This window comes from Triticum aestivum, chromosome 2A, assembly GCF_018294505.1.
Source record: "Triticum aestivum cultivar Chinese Spring chromosome 2A, IWGSC CS RefSeq v2.1, whole genome shotgun sequence".
Classification (NCBI taxonomy): Eukaryota; Viridiplantae; Streptophyta; class Magnoliopsida; order Poales; family Poaceae; genus Triticum; species Triticum aestivum.
Genome location: NC_057797.1, coordinates 133,088,984 through 133,101,248, shown reverse-complemented (window position 1 = coordinate 133,101,248; position 12,265 = coordinate 133,088,984). Strand labels below are relative to the sequence as shown.

Below are 12,265 nucleotides of genomic sequence, written 5' to 3'. Positions count from 1 at the left end.
AGAAAACCTTGACTTTTTCCTTGACGATGTGGGCTAGCCACGTTTTTCTCTTGCGCCGGAGCCCCCAACTGCTCTCCAGTGCGCCGGGTTCGGCCTGTGACCGCCGGACGGAAAAAAAGGCCGAACCGGCGATTTTCGGCGTTCTGGGGCGCGACTGGGACATTTTTTTTCACGCCGGCGCCGAAAAATTGGCCTGAGGTGACCTGTTGGGGACGCGGCTGCAGATGCTGTGAGGCAGCTGTCCGTCCGGAGCTCATGGGGGTTTGAGTGGTCCGGCTATAGAGGCTGTGACGTGCCTAGACGCACAAGAGCTCTGGCTTGAAGCAGGCCTGGTCCCGTCCGACTAAACCCAAATCCGACCCCGACCGACGACGCGAGTCAAAGAGCAGCGGCGACCGCGCCCATCACCACCACCACCCGCCTGACGGAGCCCTTCCCTCCCATCGGCGGCGGAGATGGTGGGGTGGCTCAAGGCGCTGGTGTACGGCGCAGGGGGCATGGCGGTGGTGGGCCTGGCGGCGCTGGTGGCGCTGCAGGAGCGCCTCGTCTACGTGCCCGTGCTCCCTGGCCTCCCCCGCGCTTACCCCATCAATCCCTCGCGCTTCCGCCTCATCTACGAGGACGTCTGGCTCCGCGCCGCCGACGGCGTGCGCCTCCACTCCTGGTTCCTCCGCCACTCTGCCACCTGCCGAGGCAAGGACCACCCAGTCCCCGATCCTCCCCAACCTCTCCCGGTTTGTTTGTTGGTTCCTCCCCCCGTGTCCAATGACTCGATCGGTACCAGGAAGTGTTCCGGTTATTGGAGCGTCAGTTGGTGGATCTCTTCGAGTCTGTACTCGAGGGATTGGTTTTGACCCGAATTGCGTGGCTAGATAGTGGCGTTGCTTCATCTCTTAGCTCCCTTGATCGGGACATGGGTCCGTGGATCTGGGTAGGGTTTACGGCGTTCACTTAAGAAATGCCCGATGTTTATGATTTTTGTGGCTAATAGGATTTGAACTTTACTGCCGCTGCCTGCATGGATATGTCATATGTTCTTAATTGATCTGTAGGGTTCCTTGGTTTTATTACACAGTTCTCTGTAGTTCGGTGTCTGGATTCAGGATTGATTGGCCGATCCAAGTTCCAGCTTCATTGTGATTTCTAGTCGGTACTCGCTGGTGTATGTGGTGCTTAGTATAGTATTTCTCTGATGTGCTATTTGTGTTCAATTGACCGTAGAGATGTTATGAACGTTCAACACACGGTAGGGTTAGATTCCACAATTTTTGTTTCCATACTTAAATTTTTATCGTGACGTGTTGCTTTCTTTGTCTCTATGTGGTTATATATTTGCATCGCATCACTATGTTTCATGGTTGTTGATTTGGTTTTCTACTGTATATCTCTATGGGTTAGTTTTAAAAGTTGTGCAAGTTTAGAAAGTATACCCAATAAGCTTTCTGACCATATATAAAGGCATGCATGATTACGTAAAAGTTCACGTGAACCATGATTTGGTTCAAAGCAGGAAGAGATGGGAAATATTTGCGGTGATCTGTGGACGAGAAATATGCAATTGCCACGTGTACGTTCAAAATACTTTGGCATGTCAACACATTTGTCTATTCCCTTCAAAACCGGCTCAGCGCTGCGTCGAACCTACTTTCTCCTAGTCACCTTCGCTTTTTATTCATTGGCCCCAGATGTGTAACTGGACCAGCTGGCCAACTATCTGCGAAATTAGAATTTGTATGCATGCGTTAGTTTCCTCTAGCTAGTTGTATCTACTACTCTAGCTGATCTTGTCTATGCATCAAATGAGATACACTTCTTCTTGTCTATATCTCGTTGGCCACATCATTTGCTGGTGTTTTTATTTGTTTTCAGGTTAGGAAGAGAAGTTACAGTCTTGATATTGTTCTATAACTAGGTGTTCGTGATGCTTGATAATTATATGAGCACAAAAAGTTTCAAGAGAGCTTTTCACAAAACAAAAAAAGTCATATTCAGAGCTTCAGTCCTCTCCCATTTCCTACATCACTGATAGCATGAAATTGTTATAGCATATTCATGTTTAGGAACTATTGTGCTCAATCTTCAGTTTGTTCTCAACTTCACATTGTTTTGTTCCCACATTGTTGTCTGTTTCATAGTGTTTTCCTGATGCAGGTCCGACCATTCTGTTCTTCCAGGAAAATGCCGGCAGTATCCTGAATTTCTTTTTATGGACATGAAAATTCATAAAATTGTATCTCATTGATGACAAATTGTGTTGAAGCTATACTCTGTTAAAATCCTTCACTCATTATAGATATTGCACATCGTTTGGAATGCGTTCGACTAATGATGCAGCGGCTACAGTGCAATGTGTTTATGCTTTCTTATAGAGGGTATGGTTCTCCACAGCGTAAACCAGTTATACTATCTTTGTTTCATTCTTCTTTCTTGAAGCTCTCAGTATCATATGTGATTCAAATGTCTTAACTTTCTTTCATTTATTAGTGAACCTGAACTTTGTTGGATAAGTCTGTGTAATAGGGTCTTTGTGGGGCTGCAGCACATGGTCCTTGTGGCAGTTAGGATAGAGTTCCTGACCATCAAGGACTGGCAGTTAGGATATCATCTTAGACCAGCATCTTAGACTGGCATCTTAGTAGCATCTCAGCATATGCTTGGCTGGCTAGCAGCCTATAAGTATGTATCCCCAACCCCTCAGGTGGGCATGGCATTGTGTGAGGAATAAACCAACGAAAATTGTCCCAACTCTCCTAGTGTCATCCACAACTATCAATGCTCAGGTTCAAAGGTCTAACAAGTGGTATCAGAGCCTCGTTATCTTGTACCCTGAGCATTTCCTGTGAGCAGCCCAAGTCGGTAGCAGCAGCTGCTCCGTCTGCCTCTGGTTACTTTCCTCCCTCCGGACTGTCGAGCAGCAGTTCGTCTTCAACAGCCTCCTCTTCACGCTACAGTCCCCCTGCAGCGAGCCATGTCTGCAGGTCGCTCTCAGCACACGACTACCTCGAGCATGCGGCGCCGGCAGGAGGCCGAGCGCGCCGTGGCAGAGGAGCGTGAGCGAGCAGCTGTAGCAGCAGCTGCTGCGGCAGCAAGGGTGTCGAGGCTGGCTGCAGCGGAGTTGGCAGCAGCCAAAGCGGAGGTAGAAGCAGCCAGGGCGGAGTTAGAAGCAGTAGCAGCAGCGGACGCAGCACGTGAGGCTACGGCGGATGCCAAAGCACTCCGCGGCGGCTCTGGCAGCTCCAACAGCTCCGCACCTGCGGACGACGGTGCTGACGCAGACCGCGCCAAAGTGGCGCAAGAGCGGACGGCGCAGTGGGCAGCCGAGCACGCCCGCGCTCCAGGTGGAGGTGCGCACCGCGACGGCGGCTGCAACGACCAGGACCGCGGCCTCTACAAGGTCCGGACTGTGGTCAGGGATGTTGGTCCCAGTGCTGGGTGGCCTACCCTCACTAAAACCAACTACGTCGAGTGGGCCGGGATCATGAAGGTCAGGCTCGAGGTGCGGCGCATGTGGGAGGCAGTCCAGGACAGCAACGTCAACCACCAAGAGGACCGACGGGCGCTGGACGCCCTCATCGCCGCAGTCCCGCCCGAGATGCAGTTCTTGCTTTCCAGCAAGCGGACTGCCAAGGAAGCTTGGGACGCCATCGCCGCGGCACGCATCGGCAGCGACCGTGCTCGCAAGTCCACTCTGCAGGCACTTCGTAAGGAGTGGGAGAGCCTGGCTTTCAAGCCAGGTGAGGACGTTGATGACTTTGCTCTCCGTCTCAACACTCTGCTGCAGAAGTTGGTGAAGTTTGGTGATGCCACCTACACCGAGGAGAGAGCTGTCGAGAAGCTCTTTCGGTGCAACCCCGAGAAGTACAAGCAGATGGCTCGGTCGATCGAGTCCTTGCTGGACCTCTCCACGATGACAATCGAGGAGGCGATAGGTCGCCTCAAGGTCGTCAACACCGACGAGCCACAGCCTTCCTCGGGGCCCATCACCACCGGCGGGAAGCTGCTCCTAACTCGGGAGCCGTGGGATGCCAGCCTTGGTGACAGGAAGAAGGGGGAGCCTTCTTCCACGACGGGCGGCCGCAAGCGTGGCAAGTAGCGTAAGACGCGAAGAGGCCCCCCCGGGCAGGGCACAAGGACGTGCCGAAGGGGATGCTCGCGGAGGCGCCAAGGACGGCGCCGCTGGCAAGCCCAAGCCGGCACAAGACAACAGCTGCCACAACTGTGGCCGTTTTGGCCATTGGGCCAATGAGTGTCGGCAACCACGACAAGGCCAGGCTCACGTCGCACAGGCGAAGGAGGAGACGGCTCTGTTCATGGCGCATGCAAGCATTGAGCTATCTTCAGCGACACCAGTCGCAAAAGCTCTCATCCACCTCGACGAGCCAAAGGCACACGCTCTTCTCGGCGATGCCTCCGGGAAGGACAAGACTACAGGGTGGTGCCTCAACACCGGCGCCACCCACCACATGACCGGTCGAAGGGAATTCTTCGCCGAGCTCGATTCCGATGCGCGAGGCTCCGTCAAGTTTGGGGATGCCTCCGCTGTGGAAATTAAGGGCGTCGGCTCCGTCATCTTAACCACCAAGACGGGAGAGCACCGGCTGCTCACCGGTGTCTACTACATCCCCGCGCTAAGGAACTCCATCATCAGCTTGGGACAGCTGGATGAGAACGGCTCACGCGTGCTGATTGAGCATGGGGTCCTACGCATCTGGGATCGCCAGGGTCGCCTTCTCGCCAAGGTACCCAGAGGTGGAAATCGACTCTACGTCCTTGATGTGCAGGTGGCACAACCGGTCTGTCTCGCTGTCCGTCGGGACGACGAGGCGTGGCAATGGCATGAGCGCTTTGGGCATCTTCACTTTGAGGCCCTGAAGCGTCTAAGTGCCAAGGAGATGGTATGAGGCCTGCCATGCCTCAACCATGTGGAGCAGTTCTGCGACATCTGCGTACTGACGAAGCAGAGACGACTCCCCTTTCCCCAACAAGCGAGTTTTTGGGCCAAGGAGAAGCTGGAGCTCGTGCACGGAGACTTGTGCGGCCCGGTGACGCCAGCCACACCAGGAGGTCGATGCTACTTCCTGCTGCTCGTCGACGATCTCTCTCGCTACATGTGGGTGATGATTCTCGGCAGCAAGGGAGAAGCGGCGGACGCCATCAGGCGCGCGCAGGCTGGTGTGGAGGCGGAGAGCGGCCGCAAATTGCGCGTGTTGCGCACTGACAACGGCGGCGAATTCACGGCGGCTGAATTCGCGTCGTACTACGCCGATGAGGGCATCCAGCGCCACTACTCCGCGCCGTACAGCCCGCAGGAAAACGGAGTCGTCGAGCGGCGCAACCAGACGGTTGTGGGGATGGCTCGGGCTCTCCTCAAGCAGCGAGGGATGCCGGCTGTTTTCTGGGGAGAGGCGGTGCTGACGGCTGTCTACATCCTCAACCGCTCGCCTACTAAGGCACTCGACGGCAGGACACCGTATGAGGCCCGGCATGGGCGGAAGCCGGCGGTTTCCCATTTGCGGGTCTTTGGCTGTCTTGCGTTCGCTAAGGAGCTTGGCCACATCGGCAAGCTCGACGACAGGAGCACTCCGGGAGTCTTCATCGGCTATGCGGAGGGCTCAAAGGCCTACCGCATCCTCGACCCAAAGACACAGCGTGTGCGCACGGCGCGAGACGTTGTGTTCAATGAAGGGCGAGGGTGGCAATGGGACAAGGCGGTGGACGACGGCGCAACGCCGATGTATGACGACTTCATTGTCGAGTACGCTCACTTCAAGGAAGCCGGGGGAGCAAGCAGCTCCTCTCCGCCGAGCACGTCTACCCCGGCCCCCAAAACTACATCGACTCCGGTGCCCGCTACGCCGGCGACACCACAACTGGCGACGCCGCATACTCCAGCCCCGGCGGTCACCACTCCGGGTTCGTCCTCATCAGCACCAGCTCACGCAGAGCACAACCCGATGAAGTTCGCTTCCCCGCTCACTCACTACGAGGAGCGGGTCGACGCGTGGTATGGAGGCGAACAGCTGCGCTATCGCACGATGGATGATCTACTCGGCGACCAGCCGGTGCCGGGACTGATGCCACGTGACCTGGAGGTGCAGCTACAACTCGCGTGTGAGGACGCCAAACCACGGTCCTTTGCAGAGGCCGAGAGAGATGCGGCATGGCGCGCCGCGATGCAGTTGGAGATGGATGCGGTCAAGCAAAACCGCACCTGGGAGCTCGCTGACCTCCCCCGTGGTCATCGCGCAATCACCCTTAAGTGGGTGTTCAAGCTGAAGAGGGATGGAGCCGGCGCCATCATCAAGCACAAGGCTCGCCTGGTGGCCCGAGGCTTCTTGCAGCAGGAAGGAGTCGACTTCGACGACGCCTTCGCTCCCGTGGCACGGATGGAGTCCGTGCGACTTCTCCTTGCGCTGGCTGCCCAGGAGGGCTGGCGTGTCCATCACATGGATGTCAAGTCGGCATTCCTCAATGGTGACTTGAAGGAGGAAGTCTACGTGCATCAGCCACCGGGTTTTGCGATTCCCGGCCAGGAGGGCAAGGTACTCCGCCTGCGCAAGGCCCTCTATGGCCTACAGCAGGCACCTAGGGCGTGGAACGCCAAGCTGGACTCCACGCTAAAGAAGATGGGCTTCGAGCAAAGCCCGCATGAGGCCGCTGTCTACCGACGGGGCAGTGGAGGAAATGCCCTGCTGGTGGGCGTCTATGTTGACGACTTGGTGATCACCGGCACCAAAGATGCAGAGGTAGCGGCATTCAAGGAAGACATGAAGGCCACCTTCCAGATGAGTGATCTGGGGCTCCTCTCCTTCTATCTAGGGATTGAGGTGCACCAGGATCACTCCGGGATCACGCTTCGACAGTCCGCCTACGCCAAGTGCATCGTTGAGCTAGCTGGGCTCACCGGCTGCCATCCAGCTCTCACTCCGATGGAGGAGAGGCTGAAACTGAGCCGCGACAGCACGACGGAGGAAGTGGATGCTACGTAGTACCGACGCCTTGTGGGGAGCCTTCGCTACCTCACCCACACACGGCCGGACCTAGCATTCTCCGTCGGCTATGTCAGTCGGTTCATGGAGCGACCGACGTCAGAACACCAGCAGGCAGTGAAGAGGATCATCCGCTACATAGCAGGGACCCTCGACCACGGCCTCCACTACCCTAGGTGTCCGGGGGCAGCACACTTCGTCGGGTACAGCGACCACGCCGGCGACATCGACACCAGCAAGAGCACGAGCGGGATCCTCCTCTTCCTCGGCAAGTGTCTCGTGAGCTGGCAATCAGTCAAACAGCAGGTGGTGGCCCTGTCCAGCTGTGAGGTTGAGTACATAGCGGCCTCCACCGCCTGCACTCAGGCGCTTTGGCTCGCTCGACTGCTTGGTGATCTTCTCGTTCAAGACACCAGAACGGTGCAGCTCCTGGTGGACAGCAAGTCCGCCCTGGCCCTGGCAAAGAACCCCGTGTTCCATGAACGGAGCAAGCACATCCGGCTGAGGTATCACTTCATCCGCAGCTGTGTGGAAGAAGGCAGCATCGAGGCGAGCTACATCAACACCAAGGATCAGCTCGCAGACCTGCTCACCAAGCCTCTTGGGAGGGTCAAGTTCCTCGAGCTTTGCTCCAGGATCGGGATGATTTAACACTACCACAAGACGACGTACAAGACTTAGGGGGAGAATGTTGGATAAGTCTGTGTACTAGGGTCTTTGTGGGGCTGCAGCACATGGTCCTTGTGGCAGTTAGGATAGAGTTCCTGACCATCAAGGACTGGCAGTTAGGATAGCATCTTAGACCAGCATCTTAGACTAGCATCTTAGACTGGCATCTTAGTAGCATCTCAGCATATGCTTGGCTGGCTAGCAGCCTATAAGTATGTATCCCCAACCCCTCAGGTGGGCATGGCATTGTGTGAGGAATAAACCAACGAAAATTGTCCCAACTCTCCTAGTGTCATCCACAACTATCAATGCTCAGGTTCAAAGGTCTAACAAACTTTGATCATGTTTGTAGGTATGGTGAGAGCGAAGGTTATCCTTCTCAGAGTGGCATCACAAAAGATGCACAGGTTTGTTGTTTCCTGCATTTTGTTTTTGTTCTCACTTTTGTGGTTTTGTTTACTCTTCTTACAGTTCTCTCTTTTGTTAGGCCGCACTTGATCATCTACTTCAGAGGAAGGACATTGACACATCCAGGATAGTTATCTTCGGGAGATCTTTAGGAGGTGCTGTTGGAGCAGTTCTTGCAAAAAACAATCCTGACAAGGTACTCGTTGTAAACTGATTTGTCTATGCATTGCTGTAGAGAAGTGAGAATAGGTTCATTTGATCTCTCTGCCGTTGGATTTGTGATGGCAGTATCCTCCACTGCACTTCTATTTTCGAACAAATTTCATTGGATCAACATTCAAAACATGCATATGTTCATAAATTAGACTTAGATTTTCATGTAGTTATGATGTAGATTACCTTCTATTACAAGATTATTCTGCTATTGATCTTGCCAGAAGATTGTGAAGAATGTTAAGACTGTTACAGTATGCTGAAAATCAAGTGATGACACATGATCATGACCATTGCTGACAGCAATGGTCAGGTGGTTACAGTCTTGATCTATGCTGAAAATCAAATGATGTTAGTTTTTGTAAGGCAGCATATAGGAGAGAAATTTTTACTTGAAAAGAAAGAAAAAAACAGACCCAGATCTTTCTGTCTCCTTCCATCTAGATTGGCCAGAGCTCCATCTTTACCTAATAATAAAGGGGCTATTGCTTCTTACCACCGTAATTTTCGTCCGCTAAGTACGTTCCAAAATTTTGGTCCGTCCGTCGTACTCTCCTTGGCTCGATCCTTTTTTATCTCGTACGACCTTGCTTCCGTACATCTTCGCTGGGCCTAGATCCTTCATCCATCGCTAGCTTAATTGGGCCTACAAAATTGCAGCGCTTCGCTGGGCCTGATCCTTCGTAGGTCACTCGCTTTACTGGGCCTACAATTTTTTTTTAAATAGTTGCTGCGGTGAGGTATTGATCCCTCGACCTCCCATCTAGCAGATTAGGTAGAGTCCAACTAATGTAGACTAGCAGGTGTGCATGACAAAGGTGTTCTTTCTATTAAATTGTACCACATTGCCCCCTTAAAGCCAACCCCACTGATTTATATACGTCTCCTGTTACTTGGGTACCATCAACTCAATAAGCCGGCTCCGGAAGCTCTAAGCACAGGATGAGGAGACGATTTTCAGAATGAGTCCCAACTATAAAATCTAATGATCGAATGGAATTAACTTCCTCATGTGCTGATATGGTTACACGACCCAATGAGAGAAGAGGCTTATTAAAGGAGTAATGTTGTTAATACAATTAAACGGACGCATGTACCAATGGGAAAGAATGGAAGAGGCTTTAAGGAGTAGACGTTGTTACTAAAATAAAACGGATGCATGTACTATGTGCAAATGGGAAAGAAGAGAAGAGGCTTATTAAAGGAGGACCCTGTACTAAAATGGGAAGCGGACTTCATATTTAATAAAGATCTGTGGCCTGTGCATAAAGCAAAATCGCGCTAGATCGAGTGAGCAGTGTCCGACCGATCGAGTAAGTAGTATTGGTAAAAATAAGAGAAGGAAAAAAAGTATCTTCATACTTATTCAGATTTTGCTGAATCATCTCTGAAGTGTGTTCATAAATCTGGCTAATTCCCAACATAGAATTTTTTTCTGCAATTTCTGCTTTGGAAATAAATTCAACTTTGCATGCTTACATGGAGCTAGATTCCTGATAAACAAGTGTTTTGGCACATTATATCAAAACGGAACTGCTAATGATTGAGTTCCATATGTATTGTTTCCCAATCGGAACATATTTCAGAACCTAATTGGAGAAGTGTCTCTGATGTCAGATTTCGGTCTGAATCATGACAAAAAACAAACTCAAAATGATTAGGAGGAACTATCACGATGCATTACAGGTCTGTACCATGCTAGGGAATCTGTGATATACAAGTAAAACAGATGCCGATGAGAAGGTGATCTCTAACGAAAAATTAGCCCGCTCATCATGGACAGAAGACATTGATAATTAGTTCACAAATCTGAAAAATAATTTACCACTCAAACAACTTTGCAACTAACAAAAAAATATTAAAAGTACTCACAAGTACCAACCACATTTCTTGAAAAAACATATATTTTCACATATAAAACCTTCCTACCAATCTCCTTCCAAAGACCTAGGTCATAGTAGCACTTCTCCTCCAGGATCATATTTATCTATTTTCTACCTGCTGCAACACACGGGCCCTTTTGCTAGTAACTTAAATACCCCAAAACAGCTTCCAGACCTCGTTCGCCCATTAAAGGAAATTACGTCCAACCAACACTTCACTTTTGTGATCAACCTAGGACACCTTAATAAAGCAGGCTCTTAGATTTTACTGTTGTGAACTCAGTCATGTGGTTAGGGCAACATGAGTTAGGTCATATTTTGGTAAGCTAATAACATCTATAGAAGTGTGTTAAGCTTTGGCCTTTGCAATTGATAATGATCTTGCTAGATGTTGTTCTTTGTTGCAGGTGTCTGCTCTAATATTGGAAAATACTTTTACATCTATATTGGATATGGCTGGTATCATGCTGCCCTTCTTAAGATGGTTCATAGGCGGTAGTTCTGCCAAAGGCCCAAAACTTCTTAACTGCGTTGTTCGCTCTCCATGGAGTACACTTGATGTTGTTGCAGAGGTGAGTTTTGGGGGTTGGTTTAAATCAACATTTTATACGCTGTTGTTTTCATGCTTGGTTACAACTTCCGTACTCTTATTTTTAATCTTTGGAAAAAAAATATAGTGTTGATCTGTTTTTGATTCAAACAGTTTGTTTTTACTCCTTTGGACTTTGTATTCAAAGATTACACCAAAATGAAACCTATACTATTTGTTAAGCTGTAAGGTTTCAAATCTGTATTTATGCTATTCTGCTGTTCTCAGATCTTTATTTTAGTCCGCCTCATCGGAAATAATCATAATCTGTTAAGCCGTAAGGTTTCAAATCTATTTATGCCATTCTGCAGTTCTCAGATCTTTATTTTAGCCCCATGGTTTGTGTTATCCGTTGCCTGAGTTTTGGCATGTCAATGCAGGTCAAACAGCCCATTCTCTTTCTTTCTGGATTGCAAGATGAACTGGTTCCCCCTTCACACATGAGGATGCTGTATGACAAAGCTGTTGAACATAACAGGAATTGTAGGTTTGTTGATTTTCTCAATGGTATGCATATGGATACCTGGATTTCTGGAGGGGACCGCTACTGGAGGACAATCGAATTGTTTCTGGACCAATATTCCCCAGAAGTACAGAGTTCTGATGCCAGCTGCACAAGTGAAATTGCTGATGATGGTAAGTAGTACTCCATGGGAATATTGTTCTATCATGTTTTTCCTTATACTTGCATGGATACATTATGTTGCCATATTTGTGTATTTAACTACATAGTGTAGTTTTACTAATGTTAATGGCAATACTGAATGGTGAATACAATCATTTGTATCTTGGAATCTGGTTCATGATGTTGACTACAAATGTGCGATTTATGTTAGCTTGCCTCTGATAAATTGAATCTCTCTTTCTAGATAAAGCTGCATAATAATTGGAACATCTAGAGCAGCCTGCTGTTTTCCACCAGTTTTTCTGATGTTGATGCAATTCCGGTCTTTGATGGATTGAAGATCATTTCAAACAATTAATTCAGGTGGTTGTTCTGCTCCATTCCACCTGAAGAAGCCAAAGCTGTGAATATATTTTGAGGTTGTTCTCCATCCTGTGATGCTGCTGCATATGTGTATGGAATGACACATATATATTTCTGAGCCTGGCTCGGCCTTCAACTCCCGAGTTTCTGTACAATGTTGAATTGGCTTCATTCAAGTATTTGCAATTTATTGGAACTAGTACCGAATGTTAGAAAATCTGGCCTTGGTGTATGACGGTTCAGTATAGGGTAATCTTGTTGGCTCAACCATTTAGTTCTGTTATTATAACTGTTGCTACCAATATGGTTTTTTTTTTTGCACCTGCTGTGCAAAAACCTGCAGCTTTCCTTAGAAGCTGTGCATTGTGCAAGGCAATATCTTTGTTTCTGAAACTGCTTCCACCCAGGGCTTCTTTGGTTTAAAGGATTGTCGAATGAAAATTTCGGAGGATTGCAGTCCTTCAAGAATATTTCCTATATTGCTTGCAGTGCCATGACAGTACAAAACCAAAGTTTAGCAAATATT

The 12,265-nt window shown here is 49.9% G+C and overlaps 1 protein-coding gene across 2 annotated transcripts; it reads left to right on the top strand.

The window, feature by feature from the left end:
• The first annotated feature begins 308 nt into the window (after positions 1-308).
• Positions 309-12,041, top strand: LOC123187983 (alpha/beta hydrolase domain-containing protein WAV2). 2 transcript variants are annotated; one of them, XM_044600008.1, is made up of 8 exons: positions 309-693; positions 2,152-2,187; positions 2,294-2,372; positions 8,011-8,065; positions 8,146-8,262; positions 10,570-10,734; positions 11,132-11,387; positions 11,740-12,041. In XM_044600008.1, exons 1-8 carry the CDS (start codon positions 456-458, stop codon positions 11,781-11,783), a joined length of 990 nt encoding a protein of 329 aa, XP_044455943.1. In that variant the 5' UTR covers positions 309-455; the 3' UTR covers positions 11,784-12,041. The 2 variants fall into 2 exon arrangements, with proteins under 2 accessions (XP_044455943.1, XP_044455944.1); XM_044600009.1 differs by having other exon boundaries at positions 312-693; positions 11,621-12,041.
• The last annotated feature ends 224 nt before the right edge of the window (positions 12,042-12,265 follow it).